Source organism: Syngnathoides biaculeatus, chromosome 4 (assembly GCF_019802595.1).
Source record: "Syngnathoides biaculeatus isolate LvHL_M chromosome 4, ASM1980259v1, whole genome shotgun sequence".
Lineage (NCBI taxonomy): Eukaryota > Metazoa > Chordata > Actinopteri > Syngnathiformes > Syngnathidae > Syngnathoides > Syngnathoides biaculeatus.
This window is the reverse complement of record NC_084643.1, coordinates 10,950,835-10,969,297: the sequence shown is the minus strand read 5'-3', so window position 1 is coordinate 10,969,297 and position 18,463 is coordinate 10,950,835. Positions and strand designations below refer to the sequence as shown.

Sequence of the window (18,463 nt, the reverse complement as noted above, 5' to 3'; positions counted from 1 at the left end):
AATAGAAAAACACGCAACGATGACGACGTCACTCAACGGAAAAGCTCGTTCGTGGCACAGTTAACGACAAACGTGTACGTGCGCGTGTTCGTTTGTGTACATGTGTAGGGGAGCAGAATTACAACAGCAACACGTACATTCTTTAATTGGCTTTTTATCAAATCAGGGGAACAACATGGCGTAAGAAAAAAAAAACAAACAAAATAAAAACACTACAAGTTAACAGCTACCCAAGGAGACATTTTCACTACTTTAGGGTGTAAGGCACAAATTTACATGTGGGGAAGGGTTTAAAAAAAAATCGCTCAATGGTGGCGTTTCTTTGTACGGTGCGGCCAATCGGGGTCGACGTCACGGACACGAAAAAACACAGTACTGATTGGAGGAGTGAAAAGGGCAAATACTCCTTTTCGATTACAACGTGTGACAGCTGAAGTACTTTGTGGCACACTGTCAATAAATATCTTCTCCTTCTCACCTCAAGTCATTAAGAAACAAAATCTACTGGCTCCAGTTTTATGACCTTAAATATGTTGTTGTTGTTTTTTTTTGTTTTGTTGAAATCACACTGGATTAATTCATATTAAAAACATCTCTGTGCCCTCTCTCACATTTTGAGCCTAAAAAGTCTCCTCGGTTCTCTTGAAAAGCACTTCATCAAAAATAAATAGGACAAGCTTTTAGTGAATCCGGAGGATTCTTCTGGCCTGGCCCGGGCCCGGCGACTTGATTGGGGTAACACTTTTCACAGTATTCCAACAGGCAGCTGACTTGGTTTTTCAGTCTCCGGTTTCGCTGGCCTTTAAGGTACTGTACACATGAATCCGTGCTGTCCTTGAAGAGGTCAAGAAAGCCGCCACGCTACGCAGATCAAATCATCAGATTCTTCTTTTGTCAAGGGTTCCCCCACTCGGATGGTATTTACACCTTTGTATAAAAAAAAAACAAAAAACAAAAAAAAACCAACGGTACTGTACAGCCAAACAAAGAATTGATCACGTAGTCCCGTGTCTTTCTTTCGGAAGCGTTTCGCCCACCCGAGGACCTCCGCCAGACTATGTGCAGCCGTCGCCGGACTTGACTTTCGTGGAGAGCGACACGACGGACGGTTTGGGAGGGACGTCGGGCTTGAGGTGCTTGACGCCGCCGCGGGGCAGCGACCCGTAGGAGCCGATGCTGGGCTGGCGCGACAGAGATACGCCCTGCGCTGTCATTTGTATGGAGTCCACCCGCTGGGGCGCGGGGGGGGGCGTCTCCACACGGTTGAAGCTCTGGTGCCTCGCCAAATGGGAAGAGTTGGACGAGTTGGTGTTGTGCTTCTTGAGGCCGGACGAGCCCGAGGCGGACGACGACGACGAGCCTTTCCGGAGGCCGTAGACGGACGAGTGCACCTCCAGCCGTTTGCCCATCTGCGGGACGCTGAGCGAAGCCTCTCGCTGGGGCACGCGGGGCGGCAGCGCCCCGTCCGGATTCACCGCCGTGAGGTTGTGGTGGGGGTTCTTGATGGTCTTGTACTCCAGGGTGGCGGCCTGGTCGTCCGCCAGGCCCACGCCGGGGTCGCCGGGGTGCGGCTGCTCCACGTACTCGTGCTGGTAGGACTGCTGCAGTTGAGGAGGGAGTTGGTGCTGGTGCTGCGGCAGAGGCAGCACCACCACGCTGGAGATGTGACCCGGGGACACCCTCAGGGGCAGGTCCGAGATGACGGGGGAGCCCAAGGGCGCCATGTCCTTGGTGCAAGCGTTGATGAGGTTCTGATTGCGCTCCCATTCGCGGCTGCCCCGGCTGGGCTTACGGCGCGGCTGCATGGGGGTGGCCTCGGGCGTCGGCAGGGCGGCGAGGTCCAGGTGGTGCTGGTCGGCTTTGATGAGCATCTTTCCGTTGGCCGTCAGTCGCCCGTTATGCATCAGAGGCGTGAGTATGGCCTCGGGTCGCCCGTCTTTGGCCTGCGTCTCAAAAAGACCCGTCAGTTTGGTCACGCTGTTCATGGAGCCCCGCCGCGAGTGAAGGTGCTGGCTGTCCTTGTCCTTGCGGCCGGGCAGGTCCAGGTCTCGCCGGCGGTGGTCGCACACGCAGTAGACGATGATGCCCGAAAAGATGGCGCCCATGGCGAACGCCAGGATGACGGCGATGGCCAGCAGGGTGACGGGAACCAGCTGGTCGCGGCCCTTCTGGTAGCTCTCACGGATCACACCTGCACAGAGAGGATTTGGCCGCGCGTGAGATCCGAACGGAACGCGGACAACTGACGGACACCGGAACCGTGAGCCGGTCACGTGAATGACGACGGCCCTTTGAGACTCTTGTTGCTGCACAGAACCAATTTGATTGGGCATTTTCTACACCGATTATCCTCAGCAGGTTCAGAGCTTTTGAACCCTGAGCCCAAAAAACTGCGAGGCACGTGTGAAAACCACTATCCCAACCGAGCCTGGTAAATTTAATGATGCATCATTCATTCATCATTGTGTTTATTTTTGTTACAATGGGACCGCCGACTGGTTCTGTCAACATTTCTCCTCCGGAACTCGAATCAGCGCCCGCGAAAGGCAACGTTTGTCCCGTGTCGCTGCTCGGTACGAACGGCGCTGACACGGAATGGAAATTGACACTTTCCTACCTTCGGAGGCGCTTTCAAATCTCACAAATGTGAAGTTCAACACCCGAGACTCACTTCGCACTCCCTGTTGTGTTGAAAGCAATCGCCCTCGTCTACTAAATAACGGAAACGTGACACGAGACGACGGGGCCGCGGAAGAACACGCAGCGGCAGGATTCGACGAATGCCGCACCTGTAAGATGAAAAGTACGCAGCGGCAGAAAGGTGCCGTCGAGAATTTGGGGGAAAAAAGCAGTTGCCGCAATCTCCCCTCGAGATATTTACGTGGATGTTGTCATCGCAACCGTTTTATCAGAATAGGTCAGAACATTTCCATGAAAAGAACTGAAGAATTCACTTTATGGAAATGATTTATGAATTCTTCAGGTTTGGGGAACGCTCCGCATAATGCACCTAATTTGATTGGTTGTTTGTTTTTGGAATTGATTTTCGACTCATTATTTCATGAAGCAATTTGGGGGAAAAAAATGAATGAACTGCCTGTTCACTTGTTGGTTCAGTCAAAAGTAGTTTGCTGTCTCACGAAGACTCGCAACACGACATCAATTACGGGAAGTGGAGCCTCGGGCCCACCGGCGGTTTTATCCTCGCAAACTGAACGCTTCAGCATTTTGACGCGACAACAAAATAAGGAAATGACAGCACGGCAGATAAAATGCTCAAGACTGCGACCACACGGGGATGATAATCAAGTCACCTAACGATAAACGGAATTCGAAACAGCTCTTTACAAACTGTCGGCTCGGCATGCTGGGAAGTCCGGCATCAATTTCCTCCGACGCCACTATATTTAATTCCTCCAAAGTTATTCAAAGTGAAAAGTATATCCCCCCCCCCCCCCCCCGTCCTATCATCATCATCAGTCGAATAAATGGAAAGAAATGGCAACTACAGCTTTCGTAGGAAAAAAAAAAAAAAAAAAAGGCTGCGGGTCATTACAGATATAATTGTACTCACCCCCCAGGGGAAGGAAAATGATAGTGAATTAGAAAAATAAAAAGATTAGCGGCTTCACATCAAACAGCCAAATGAAAAATGGTTTATCCGACCACGAGTAAACATCTTCTCAAATTGCTTTCAGCGGCCACTTTCATTATTCCCCCTCAAATTTAATCTCAGAGTGTTTTGTGAAGCTGATTCGCATTTGGAATCACTGATAAAAAAGAAAAAAATAGCATCTGGCAAAATGAAAAAGGATATGAAAGGGAATAAAAAAAAGAAAAAAAAGAGGCTGAAATGCACCAGGAGCTTTTTTCTTCTTCTTCTTCTTGGATGCAAATGGATGGAAACCAATCTGATCAATCCAAGAGAATTCATTAAAAAAAAAAATATATATATATATATATATATGTATATTGGGGTCTTTTAAAAAATAAATAAATATATATATATATATATAATATATATATATATATATATATATATTTTTTTTATATATATATTTGATTGTGTGCCAAAGCCAACGACCTGCGTCATCACACGCGGGACTTTCTTACTGTACTTGAGTGGCTTTTTGAGGTAGCTGTACTTGAGTTTTGATGTTTCGAGCAACTTCCGAGTTTTACACACGGGAAATGTGTATTTTTTTTTTTCCTCGTTGGGACCATTTATTGATTGGAGCCACGCCTACTAGCAGACTGCCATCGTCCAATATTGCATTTCTTGACCCTGCCGAAACTAACAAGTCATGTAAAACGTCACAAATGTTATGTCTATTTTCAGAAAACCAAAAAGTGTCAGACGCATTTTACTAGCTAACCGTGTCATTTTTTTTTTTTTAAAGGCAGACAAAGGCAGGCCACAATTTCATTTTTTTACCTCCTGCTAATGTAGCTTACACTGTGCTTGAAATTCAGCGTAAGATATGACAATTTTTAACGCTAGTGTTGGTGGTCAGATCAATTATCAGAAAAAAACAATTGTTCCATAATATTCCAATTTCGGGTTTCTGTGAGCTGTAAGATATAATCATCAGAATATTTCCAGTAAATCTCGGTATGTGAGTGATCCTTTTTGGAGCTGAACTCTTGAAACAAGTCATGTCACGCTGCATTCAGTTGCCTAAACACCCTCAGCAGCAGGATTTATGGCGCGTTCACCCATGACGTGTGCTGCCAACGCGTCATTTAGCATCTCGCAGGTGGGGTGGTCACACACACACCCGTGCAAACGCTACGTTCTGCGCTCTCAATACGCCGCTGTGTCGCTAGAGCCTCACTCTTTTGCAGGAGTGCAACTTTCCTGCACAGTAGAATGTAAAAAAACACGGCCTGAAAAAGACACTGGACCTGACTCGAAAGCAAAAATGGATTCTTATGAACATGATGACTCAAGGAATAGTAAACAGAACACGTCTCTTGTTCTTTGTTCTGAATGTCGTAGCAGGGCAGCGCCGACTCCCGGGGGGAAAAAAAAAAAAAAAAAATTCCTCGGGTGCTTTTACGCACTTGGCCAATAGAGCTGATTCGGATTCTGATGTTGCAACGCGGACTGCACCGATGCTAGATCGGGTTCTTAGCTGGTCCGCACAGCAGGAAAGGTGAGCTTGTCCCCGTTAGGGGTCGCCACAGCGTGACGTCTCGGTTTTTTTTTTTTCGGGGAGTGGAGGCCCCCGGGAAGCTACGAGAACTCCCGACCCCTCGTTTACCAAACCAATGCTCTGACCACAAAGCTAATAAAGTCAGTGAAAAGAAATAAGTCATACGAGTGTGACACGGCATATTTGATCATGCCATCGCTTGCTTCTTTTGACTGGATGTTCCGCATCCTAACACGCTTCTTTCTTTGTGCGTCGCGGCTTTGTGACAGGAGCGGCGGCTGGCTCGGGGCGGAACGGGCGGTCGAAAAACCCGTCGTTAGCCAGCGCCGCAACTCGCATGGTCAACACAATTTGTAGTCAGTCTGCTGCATCAGAACATTTTTTTCCTCAATTCCCAGTATGAGTGCAGATTTGGCATCGGTAGTAGTGAATCCCTGATGATGATGATGATGATGATGATGATGGCTATGTTTATGGGAGTCCCCGCCCAACATTTTCCAATTTGTATTTTCCCATCAGAGTTGGCTCAATGTGGAACACTCATGACAAAAAAAGTGGCACTTTGCGCAAGAAAGGTTTCAAATGTGTTAAAAGCACGAAACCCCATCGTGACTGAATATAATGGCAATATTAACAAAGAGTTGTTGTTTGTAAATAAACTTTCCAAAATACAAGCCGTAGCAACTGCGCCGTAGCTGGAATTTGTCACCAAACGCGCTTGGAGAACATCTCCGGGTCCTCCTGAGCAAGCCAGACGGACATCCGTAATCCTCTGGCTGCTCTCGGCCCAGAAAGGCTTTCAGGAGCCAAATAAAGTGCTGCCCGGCCGAGGAGCGAGCGTGAGGGCTGTTATCCAATGTGGAGAACCGAGCCGAGCCGAGCCGAGCCGAGCCGAGCGTCGTCCCCGACCAAAATCTGGTTCCCATGTCGGTGGGCGACACGTGAAAAACTCTCTCTGCTGCCTCGCTTTCACTTTGTTGACTTCCTCCACTTTGGTTGTTTTCTAGTTTTCTCCTACTTGTGTACTTTGGGCTCATATTTCGCAGACGATACACATACGTCCGGTCCCAAACTCGGGGGCGTTTTTTTAGCTCCATAGAAAAAATGTCGCCAGGGCAGCAGTCTTATCAGAATATAACATGCTTGGTCATATTTGTCTTTGTCACGATAGTAGTATTACTAGTACTGCAGTAGTAGTAGTAGCAGACATTTTTCTTTATCAAAAGAAAAGCATTAAAGACTTGTCTTGATGGTACTTTTTGGATTGGAATAATTTTTCACTCTAATTTTAGCACACGAAACTACTATTTGAAAAAAAAAATACATTTGAGTAGCATTGAAAATGTTTTAACTGTTCTAATCGATTGGATTTTATATATTTTAAAAATATTTTTCTCATATTTCTTGTGGTCATTTAACATCTAGACATTTTTGCAAGAAGAACAGAATATAAGTACGTGATAGCTTTTTATATTAAAGCTTTTTTTTATGTTAAATGATGTCTTTTCCATTATTCTTATCGCATTAAATTGTTATCATAAAGCGACCGTGTGCCCGGCTTTTCCCAATTCTTTCCTAGCTCGAATGCCGCATCTGCGATGCGATACGAATAAAAGTAATCAGCGAGTCGTGTGAATGGGTTCATTTGTCTTTTTTTCTGACGCGGAAGTCAACGTTCGTTGCAGGCACTTGGAGGTCAAAGGTCAATGACTCAATCCGGTTGAAGAAGGCCGACCGCGGCGCTTTGTTGTGCTTTTGGGAAGGTTAATGCCCCTTTTTAACCTGCACTGCATGCTTCTTCCTGTCTGAGTCTGTTTTTTTTTTTTTTTTTTTTTTTTTTTGGGGGGGGGGGGGGTGGTCTAAAACCAAAATCCTTTCACTCCGTTTGTGCAATTCCGTGGACCGCACGACACGACACTCTCTCGCGCACTTCCTGAGGGGGGAAATCTTTTGAAAACCTCCAGCTTGCATTTGACAAATTGTTTTCCGGAGGACACACGAGCTCATTTAAATGCTGATCCTTGACAAACTTTACAAAAACCAAAGAGCGGTGCACACACACACACACACACACATGCACAAAATCTTAAATAATTTTTAGAATCTGAGGAAAAACAAGGAAAACAAAATCACCGAGTGCGTTCTTTCCGCTCTTATAATGTATCATGTACTTGAGATGAACGACAGAACGCACAAGAACAACAACATCCCCAACGACAATTCTGCGTCTTCTGCTCCCGAGCGGAAGTCCAAGACCGACAGGGTGAACCACATCCCGGTGCCGCCGGACACGCAGACGGCCAGGCAATAAATACAAAGATGAGAGAGGAGGAGCTCGGATAACCGTCAGCTAACCGGATTGCAGATGCGACCTCTTCTTCTTGTCATTTTTATCGTGCTGAATGACTTGTAAGACCCGACATACCGGGAGTGCGTCCGTCCGTCCGTCCGTCCGTCCATCTTCTCGACCACTTATCCTCACAAGTCAGCAACCTTGAATTTTTAAAGAACCCCGCGGTCTCACTGAAATGAGCAGGATCCACAAAATGCTTTTATCTGTCTTTCATCAATGAAGGGGATTTCAGCATGATTCGAACGTTGCTATTTTGGAATCACCAGAAACATTTTGCACTCTGAAAAAGAAAGACGCTGACTTGAAGTTGATTTTTCTTTTGCCTGCACCAAACCAAAAAGACACGACAGCCACTGTAGCATGAACTGACTTCCCAATGGGCCACCTGCCGTTTCATTTCTCTGGAAAATTCTCTACGGCAGTGGCCGAAATTGGTGTTAGCACTCGGGATAATATTTCGGAGACTTCTGCCAAGCGACCTTTTGCTGATTTTGATTAAGGGGAGGAAAAATTGACGCGTGCGTTCTTGTTTTTAAGTGTTATTGCCATTATTGTGTTATTTTAAGCCAAATATGAGAGGATCCATATCCCAATGTAATATCTGAAATATTGAACCACGTATAACATTTATGATCGCCTTGCCGATGACAAATCATTAAGGACGAGACGTTCAATAATCGGGCCTTTGCTGACTTTGTTCAGCACGGTGGTCGGTATAAGGGAGGTTTCCGAATCGACCGGGAAGGTAAAATTGCTCGTAAGCGCACCGGAGGAAAATTGGTTCGAGGCAATGATAAGTTATAAAATGAAGCAATAAGTGGACCTCTCATGTTTGATGAAATGGGTGGGAAAATTCTCACATTTGGTCCGTAACCTCAGCTTTAAAAATACCTCGAAAATCCACACACCGCCTCCCGTTTGATTTACGATCCGGTTTAAAGCGCAACAGCGACAACAACAACACCGGCCCGTTTAGCCGTGGCCTCCGGATCGGCCGTCCTCGCATTCCGCACACTTCTGGAGATCCTCCGATATACGGATTTCATATTCCTCACGGTCAAACCGCCATAGTGGGTGTCAAACACGCACTTTGGCGCTGCTACTTTTATCCCGTCAGGCGCTGCTCCGGCTGACTTAAGCCACAGAGCTCGTCTTTGTGTCGGCGATGGGAAAATGCTCAAAGGCGGAGAAACATCAAGAGGGGCGCGGGGGGACGCCACAAACCTCTTAACACTAGAAACTCTCAGACATTGTCGGGGGAACAAAAATGAATACACATCCTTATCGACCCTCACAGCGCCGACAACGGTGGCGCATGACGCCCTAAAGAAAGATCCCGGTTATAAAAAAGACACACACAAAAAAGCACCCACGATATGCGAAATACTGACACTTGATCCGATTTCAAGTCAAAGGATCAAATCATTTTGCGTTTGCCTGAGGGCTCCCCTCACAAATGTAAAGTTGGGACTTTACTTGTTTTTCGCAGCGCCATATTGCCGGTCATAAAGAGCTGCTCGACAGCGCGCGGGACGTTGAACCGGAGCAGAATTTTCACAATACCCGAGACCTGTTGTGCTGTCGGTTGTCACGACAGACGAGACGGACATTCAAAGAGGTCATTCTATAGAACGGTAGCTGAAAAGACCAGAAAAAGGTCGATGGATTTCGGCAATTATAAACACGATGGATGGTGCCCGACCAAAATACGCACACGCCTGTGTCGCGATTGCTTCATTTCAGGTAGGAATTTTTCTTCTCAATCTCAAATTACCAAGAAGTAATTATAACGCCAAGTTGGCTCATTTGAGAACAATGCGTATTTAAAAAAAAAAAAAAAAAAAAACGTCTGTCGCAGAGGTTTACGGAGGTTAACGTGTGGCCGCAATCGCTTCCACGTACGTTCCATGGAGACGACACCGTCCCCCCCCCCCCCCCCCATCATAGTTAATGAATGCAAGTTTGTGTAAAACCAGGTTTCATTTATTTAAATATTAGTGTTTGTATTGAATACAAGCTGAAAAGACCGATGGATTCCGGCAAAGTTTACCGTGTGGCCGAACACACGTCTGCGGTCAGGACCCGTCCAAACCGTCACTATTTGGGATTTATTCCTGATGAGAACAGATCCAGCGACCAAGTATTTGTATGCGTCCAGGCTTTTCTACGCTTTCAAACTCTTCCGTGTAAATCTCGACGACTTACTCACCAGATCCACGTGTAGATCCAGTTGTCCAAGACGGGCGGAAGCCAATTAACGGTCCAGTATCTTGTCGGCGAAAACATCGATTTCGGCATGAAATACGGGTCCTCTATGCCGAGTTTATCTCATTTTTCCCCGTACCTTTGTTTGTTTTCACCTTCTAAATGTCTTTAACGGGATCGGACAAGACCCTGGGCGTCGTGCTCCAACCGACTTTGCGTTGAAGACTGCTTTGCTAGACCGGCAATATGGCCAGTCACGTGACTTCGGTGACGTAGGTGCACGAGCTCGATATACCGTATTGCGTTCCATCATGTTCTCAATCAATCTTATTAGGGATAGTTGTGTATGCGTTTACGCTTTAGTGCAATGGTACTATCGTTGATATTAAAAATGTTGTCATTTAAATTGTCGTGTCATTATCGCTTATCCTCACAAGGCTAGCCAACTAGCTTCAGGCAAAAGGCTGACTACAGCCTGAATTGGTTGCCAGTCAGTTATCAACACCATCACTGAGCGGGAATTGAACCCACGCTGCCCGCTCCAAAGGCAGGCACGTGTAACACTCCACTCAGATTATCATATTATATTGATATATCCATCCGGCCCTTTTCTTTGCCGCTTATCCTCACGAGGAGTGGTGGAGCCTATCCCAGCTGTCAGCAGGCAGGAGGCGGGCGGGGCACACCCTGAACTGGTCGCCAGCCAATCGCAGGGCACATGGAGACAGACAACAGTCGCACTCACAATCACACCGACGGGGGCAATTTAGAGCGTCCAATTAATGTTGCAGGTTTTTAGAAACCGGAGTGCCCAAAGAAAACCCACGCTGGCACGGGGAGAACACGCAAACTCCACACAGGCGGGGCCGGGATCGAACCCGGGTCCTCAGAACTGTGAGGCCAACGCTTTACCAGCTGACCCACCGTGCCGCTATTATATACACTTTCTATTACAGCGCGGGCACACTGACGAGGCACAGATCTTTGAATTGTGCAGCTCTACTATTCGCATCTGGACACGAAGCTGCGCTCATCATTGCGTGACGAGTTGGATTCAGCCAGCACGCCGACAATCTGCACCAATTACGTGCCGCGCTTGGTATTGTCTTGTTTGTTGATGTTGGGATGTGCCGGTCGCAAACAAGCGTCTTGACATCAACGCGAGGAACCGTTTTCCCTCGTGTGCCTGTGTCGTCGACGCCGCGCGTGAACTTTTGCCCCTGCCGTGCGGTGACGCGTTCTGACGACTGTGAAGGCGCGTCGGCCGCCTGAACGCGTGAAATACGGCACGAGAAGGGCAAAAGGCAGAAGGCGTCGAGCATAACGCACAAAACGGGAACGCAAACGGCCACAATTAGCTCCCGTGAAGAGAACAACGAGCTAATCAGCCGAGGAAATTGCTGTTTGCGTCAGTGGAGGAAGTGCGAAACATCGGGAAAATATCAAGTCTCGTGTTTCTGCCCGGAGTCACAACAAGGCGACAATTAGTCACCTGCAGCTCCGCACGCACGCACGCACGCTTCAAATCGAGATTGCGAGAGAAAGTGCTCGGCTGCCTACGCAGTGCTCCTCAAAGTTTTCCGGCATGACCTCATTTCACAGAACAATCAAGAAATCAAATGGTGTAAAAATAGCCTCTGTACAGCAAAGAGCTTTTTCATCTGGAGGATATTTTCCAAAATGAATATAAAGATCTGTAATATCGAGAAATCACACGAGCAATAAAAACTGTTCACTTAACTCTCACCACGTGTTTCAGACATATTTTTTAAAGACTTTTTAGATGTATTTGTACGGGAAATAGAGGCGGAGCCTATTTCGGGGAAGTGACCTCTGTGAGTCTGCACGTGAGTGTCTCGCTGTGAGCTGTGGCGGACAGCAGCTCATTTTTTTGACGTCACAGAAACCGGAAACTGCTCTATTGCCAGCACATTATTTTATTATAATTCTAATTATAATATTGTCATTTATTATTTTGGTCTCCCCGAAAATGAAGAAATATTTGCAGATTTGCACGATTCACAGTCCCTATCCCCCTTTATTTGTGTACAATGTACAGTATTTAAAAATAACTACACATACTTACAAGTCCAAAGTGCCTTATTAAAATGACAAGGGCCTATACAGAAAAAAATATGAATATCGTAACTTTTGATAGTCACAAAATACTGCCACAAAGTTTCAGTTTGAATCTTGCCGCTCATCTTTTTGGAGCAAGGTGGAACTCACAGGAAGTGGACATCTTTGTTGGAATGGGTGCACCAAAATTGGGACTGCTCTTCTTACAGAAAATATGAAAAAAGGTATTTTTGAGTCACTTCACTAATTTCAACCTGATGAACATTATTTGAAAATAACTCTACATACGGCGTGCGTGCTACGAAGATTCATCTGTTGTTGAAATCTACTTGAAGTACAATCAAGAGTCCCGATCTGCTTTTCCTTGTCAATGAAAGTCTCATTTTGAGATGGGCGCTTTGCGGGACGCCACCACGGCGAGGCCGGTGCACCGCGACAGGTTTCCGACGCCGTACGGGGCGGGGTGTCACCGATCGCGGCCACGCAGCGCAAAACGAAAAAGCCAAATCACATCTGAACGTGAGCGAGGTCGCACTCCGGCCGGCAGCTGTCGGCACCAAGCGTTTCCCGTCAATTCCTGAAATATTTGAAAGAATAACGAACGTTCAGCAAAAGGCGAAGCTGATTATGTCCAGTTTGGGACCCTCAGACGAGGCTGGAGGCTAATTTGAAATCCTTCATGCCGATGAGCATGGAGCCAATTCAAATCAATTGACCTAAAATTCAACGTCTCTCAACCAGCGTTCCAATTTCAAGATCAAAAAAAAAAACAACGACAAAAACAAAAACATCCTACTTTTCGCATTTTCCTTGAGGAGATTCCCCGTGACGAATGCACATTTCTTGCATTTGGACGAATTCGACGGCATTTCAGTTCCTTCCCACCACTTAAAAAGAACTGCAATTTCGCGCGGGTGAAGGCAAACTGCAGTTGCGCCCCGAGTATTTTCCGAAGCTCTGCAAAAGATGCTGGAATATCATCATAATCGCGTCGCATCGCTCCAAACAAAGCAAAACTCCTCATTTGTCGAGCTGATTACATGTATGAGATTGCAACTGCGTACAGAAGTCGTAGTTCGAGTACCGTCGGGGTGTTATTGTCACGAGCGGGGCTGGAGGGGCGTGGCCTGCCCGGTCACCTTTCTGGGCGGTGCCACCTCTGGCACTCGTCACAGCTGTTGCGCATTCGCCGCGTTATAATTGACCGTGTATTTACGTCGGAGTTTTGCCAGTTCATGGAGTTTGCCGGGAGCGGACACTGCTTCTGCAATAAAACCCAAATGGACATGATGCCTTTGGCTCGGAGTCCTGCATTCGGGTCCTCCCCCGCACCGACGGCTCGCGACAGTTACGGCGCTTCCGGTTTGCACTAGAATGCCACGCCCGAAGACGGCTATTGTGTATTCGACCAGACATCCTTCGATTATCTCAACACGTTGGGCTGTCCTTGGTTCACAACTGAGTTCCGTTCCTACGGCAGCGATGAAAGACATATTTGCACGTTGGACTGCACTGCAACAATTGAATGAAAAAACATTTCTCGGGTATAATTATAGAAGAATGACATAAAGTACAGCAAGTACCAAGTGAGCGTGCCCTCATCGTGCCACATGTCTTCATTCTTTTGCCACGCTGTCGTCTTTCGCTAACCCGCACTAATGCAGTAGTAAAGCTGTAATTACAGTCAATGAAGCACCAGTGCGCTTTCTTCCCAAACACTTCACTGCGTGCTGCTGGCAACCCTGAAATGTCCGAACTGCAGTCAAGAATTGTGTCCTTTACAAAATGAGAAGCGCAAGTGTGGCAGTATGTGAGCATCCCACTTGTGCTGCGTGACGTCATTTTCTTTTGATTTGCATTATCATTCTCGTCCGACTTTCTTGGGTAAACGCATTCCCGTCGTCTTGACTGACGCTAACAAAGAAATCGGGAACATCGTTGACTTTGTGCACCTTGCGGCACCTTTGCAGACCTCAATTTTTCATTGGCTGATTCTGTTGTTTCTATTGCCTCTCAGCTGTCTTTTTCTTTCCGCTCACCTCCCCGCGATTGTCCTTGTCTGTTAAATAAAACCTCATCATGCACGTTGCTTTTCCCCCGCACTCTCTTATTTCCCACGTCTCCTGCCCCTGTCGTCCAGCTGCCTCCCTCTTTCGCCCGCCGTCCGTCTCCCGCAGATAGCTGCTGTAATGAAGCCATAAATTGGAGCAACGCGGCGGCGGCGGCGGCTACAGGTCGGGCTGGGGAAGGTGGATGTAAGGGGGGGGGGGGGGGGCTGACAGGAAGAGAGACGGCAGAAAAGGGAAGAGACCTAAAGGCTGGGGGGGGGGGGGGGTTAGTTAGACAAGGAAAGAGATATGAGTCTTGTTGGAGAGGAGACAGTCGACTCGGGGAGGAGCAGGAATGAATGGGGAAGGGGGACGGGAGGGGGGCTGGGATTAAAGGGGGAAAGGGAGGGTGCTGGGGGTTATCCGTAAATTGGTTAAGGAATCTCTTGTCAAAAAATAAAAAAAAAAAGGTACAGCCTTGGAACATGCCATCCCTGTCGGATGTCGGGAGGGGTCACAGTGGCAGGAGATGGCGAGGTGTTCGGAGCAGGGTGGGGTGGTTCGAGTGGGGGAGGGGGGGGGTCATCCGGGCCCGGTGAGTGAGACAGACAGACGGACAAAGCGCAAATGTACTGTGAAGAAAAAAAAGCCACCTCGAGACGGCAAAGCCCCCCCCCCCCGACTGAAGCAGGAGATAAAGACGCCGCCGGCTCACTTTGCGGCGCCTGTTTAATTACTGTGGCGGCTTTGGCCTAATAATAATATTCATTAGAAGATAAGATCCCGCAACGTCGTCGTCGCTACCGCAAATGGGGAAAAAAAAAAAAAAAAAAAAGAGTTGGGGGCGGGGGGGGTTCATTTCTTTTAAAGCGCCAAATTATCTCGAGAACGCCTCCTGGTAGGGGCGGATACACACACGGCTCTCGAACTTTTTACCATTTCAATTCGCGTACACTCGCACGGCGGAAAATTAGGGACACCTGCGCAGTTGAGCTCGCTATCCGATTTGATTTTGGGATGGGGGGGTTCACCCTGAACTGGTCGCCAGCCGATAACTGCACAGAAAAGCAGTCTTGAAATAATAACCTAGCGTCATATAAATGTTTTCAGAACGTGGAAGGAAGCACAACCACACGAGCCGTGGGAGGAATCAGATTTATGATTATGAACACAAACCTCAGCAAATTACAACCGCAATCATAAATTCATCGAGTCGCCCATTTTAAAAATATCAAAGCACGTCACAATACTGGCTCACTTAGTCTTTATAGTGTACTTTTCAAATATTTGTTTTGACATTTCATATATTTTTAGCGCACTGCTATTTCTCAAATTATTGTTCTATTGAGAATGTGCGGCGCTTTACGGTGAGCACATCTGCCTCGCAGTTCGGAGGTTGGGGGTTTGAATCCGGGCTGAGACATTTCTGTATGAAGTTCGCTCGCGTGGGTTTTCTCGGGCTTCCTCCCGCATTCCACAATCAAGCATGTTTACGCTCGTCGAAGACTCGCAATCGTTCATCGGGCGGAACGTGAACGGTCGTTTGTCTATTTGTGGCCTTTGACCGGCCGGCGACCACTCCAGGGCGTAGGCCGCCTCTCGCCCAAACGGTATCTGATCTCGGCTCCAGGACAAGCAAGATGCAACGCGGAGGGATGGATTTACGATATCGTTTTCCATGACAATTGCTATCATTTTGCTGATTGGTCCTACTGCCATGTCACATGACATTCATTTCTACTCAAGTTGCCATCTCAAAAAACAAATTAGAATATGACTGAAAAGTCTCTTTATCTCATTATTGATACATTATGTCGATTCAATAATCAGCGAAAAATGGCTGCCTAACATCCACGTTTCGTTGTTTCTTGATTGTATGTTACTGCACGGTATTAAATTTGGGGTTTTTTGTTTGCTGTGAATTAAATATTTCCCTCTGAACGCGTCGCCCATATCGATGAGCTCCACATTTTGAATTGAACGACCCTGATAAAAAGTAAACTTTTGAAAATCTTCCAATTTATTAAGATGCACGTGTATTAAGGTACCGAGCATTATTAGCCGTTTTTGTATTCGATTTTGCAGCTGTACCTAATATAATGGCCGATATTATGATGATGATGATTATTATTATTTCTCCTGCAGCAGCCCGGTTGACGTTTGTCGCCAGGCGCACTGAAACTGTTTTGATTTCCGGCCTCAAGAGGAGTTTTGGAGAGTCGGCTGAAGTTTTTCCACAGTACAGCCGCGAGCCGAGGAGCGACCGGAAGGAAGAGGAGACAGGATGGGCAGGACGGGAAATGGAACGCCGTCGACCGCTGTGCTCAATTTGCCATGCCGAGAAGCGTGGCCGAAACGGCGCGGAATACCGTCAAAGCAAGCAAAGCGGAGTACGTAGAAATGGCCGCAAAACGAGCAGCAACAAAAAGGGTGCGACTTGAAGCCATGCAAACAACTCCGCAGCTGCTCACGGAAAAAGATGGCTGCGGCTGAAAGAAAACATCCAACGGCTGAAAGAGAACCGAGCAAAAAGTGCCATATCAAAAATGAATAAAGAAACAAATAAGAACAGAATCGTACAGGAAACAAACACCAGCAGGAAGCTTGATTGGAAAGGTGAGTGCCGGGTGTCGTTACCTGACGACGCTCGACTGGAGCATTGACACCCCCCCCCCCCCCCACGCCCTTCTTTACGATCTCATACGACACTTTTTAAAGTCCCAGCTCCAGAGATGCAGCAGCTCAGGTAACGACGACGTCTTGAGGTCACTGCCCGCTCGCCGCTTCCAGCCGACAATAGACGTAGGAGGTAAATATGTGTGATAAATACGTGCATATATGTTTCGCCTTTCTGGGGGATTATGTTCCTTTTCAAGGAATCCAGAAATCCGGTGGCACTCCTCCCTTTTGTATCGTCTTGACAATCGTTTGCGTTGTGAGGACAAGCGCCCGAGCACGCCGCCCAGTTTTCCCGCACCGCCCGCCAACCGTCCTCCGAGGCCCCCTCGAGGGGGACGTCGGGCGGCGGGCGGAAAGGCCGCTGCAGCCGTCTTGGGCAGGAACTAGACGGGCGGCGTAATGGCCTGGATATTACGTCTCTTGTGGGACACGAAGAGACGATCCCGGGGGGGGGGGGGGGCGCGTAACCGCTTGAGCACTGAATTCGTCGTTCGTGGACGTGTTCTTTTGGGGGGGGGGGGGGGGGTGAAAAATTTGTCCGCTCGGGAATAAACGATCTTTACCTCTCGTCAGCTGGAAGCAGCTACGCGGCTGTAAACCTCAATTTCACCCCCCCCCCCCCCCCCTGCCACCGAGAGCATCTGTTGCGTTCCAAGGCTTACCATTGGCTTCGGGCTGAGTCTGAGAGGGTACGGCCATGTAGGGCTCCTCCCCTGTGTCTGAGCTCACGGGGGGCTCCTTGCGCTCCACCATGCGGCCCCGCCCCAGGGGGCCCTCGGGGAGGGCCGGCGTGGGGAGGGGGAGGGTGCGGTGGTGATGGCGGTGACGGTGGCCTGCCAGACACAACACAGGTTAACGGGGCGCTCCGTTCGGCGAGAGAGGCCTCCAACAGAAGAAGCTAGCAAGATTTGTCACATTTACGGATAAACCGACAGTCCGCTACCGCAAATACACAAGTATTGACGTCCCTCCAAATGGTTTACGTTTGCGGATGGGCTGCCAAAGGATGCAGCAAAGCGCTACCTTTGTCTAAACTAAATAAAACACGTTCCAACGTACAGTACCGTAATTCCCGGCCTAGAGCGCACCTGGTTATAAGCCTCGGGACGCAGAAAGAGTTTCAAGGCTAGCGCGGAGCTGATGCTAGCGTGGCACTAACGTAAACCGCAGGGTTGAAAGCATGTGAAAAAAGTCGCCGCTTGTAGGTCGGGAATGACGGTAGTTCCCTGTCCCCAAGATGGCAGAAAAGCATTACTTTTCTATTAATGAAATGCCTCAACTCACGTCTATGTAGCTCCTTGACCACAATGTGCCACTAAATGGAGGCAAAGAACTACTTTTGTACAAATGAAGCTCCTCCATTCACTTTGACATGTTTTTTTTTTTTTTTTTTTAGCAGCAATATAAGAAAAGATGGTGCCAAAGTAATACTTTTATTGATGGGTATGTGGGGACTCTGTGTATAACCTTGGAAAAAGTGACTGACGGAGTGAGCAGTTGCCCATGTAGGAAGGGTCAAACGAAGTCTCTTGTCAAGGTCACAGTTCACTTGAGGTTCCTTTCTGCACATCCTGAACTTTTGGTGCGCAGTGAACATCCGCATGGCGGCTTGGTGATTCCCGCGGGGATTCCACCAGCAACTCATTAGCAAACGTGTCTCTTTCCACATTGTCGTGTCCTCCTCTTCTGGTTTTTCCGGCTGACATGTCAAAGCTCCGGCGGGCCCTGGCGGAGCGTAATCACATTTCGGCAACCGTCCCCAGAGGGCTCGCGCCTCTCGTATGAAGGATGACGACATTCCGACATTCCGGCTTTGCTTCCTCGCGGCGCTCCGGTCGGTCGGGCGACGTTTTCCCGAAAACCGCGGAGAAGCGCTTCCGACGCTGTCACTGCACACGATCGCACCCCCGACTCCCCCAAGGTAGGATTCTGCCACTTAAGCT

The 18,463-nt window shown here is 48.1% G+C and overlaps 1 protein-coding gene across 9 annotated transcripts in view; it reads right to left on the bottom strand.

The window, feature by feature from the left end:
• Window positions 1-298: 298 nt before the first annotated feature.
• sema6a (sema domain, transmembrane domain (TM), and cytoplasmic domain, (semaphorin) 6A) overlaps window positions 299-18,463 on the bottom strand; it is a 155,498-nt gene continuing 137,333 nt past the window's right edge. For 8 of the 9 annotated variants that reach the window (XM_061816772.1, XM_061816769.1, XM_061816770.1 and 5 more), the window contains 2 exons: window positions 17,183-17,353; window positions 299-2,191 (listed from right to left, as the gene is read on the bottom strand). In XM_061816772.1, coding sequence (XP_061672756.1) covers window positions 1,056-2,191; window positions 17,183-17,353 — 1,307 coding nt within the window. In that variant the 3' untranslated portion in view covers window positions 299-1,055. The remainder of the gene's footprint in view (window positions 2,192-17,182; window positions 17,354-18,463) is intronic. The other variant, XM_061816774.1, reaches the window with a different exon arrangement.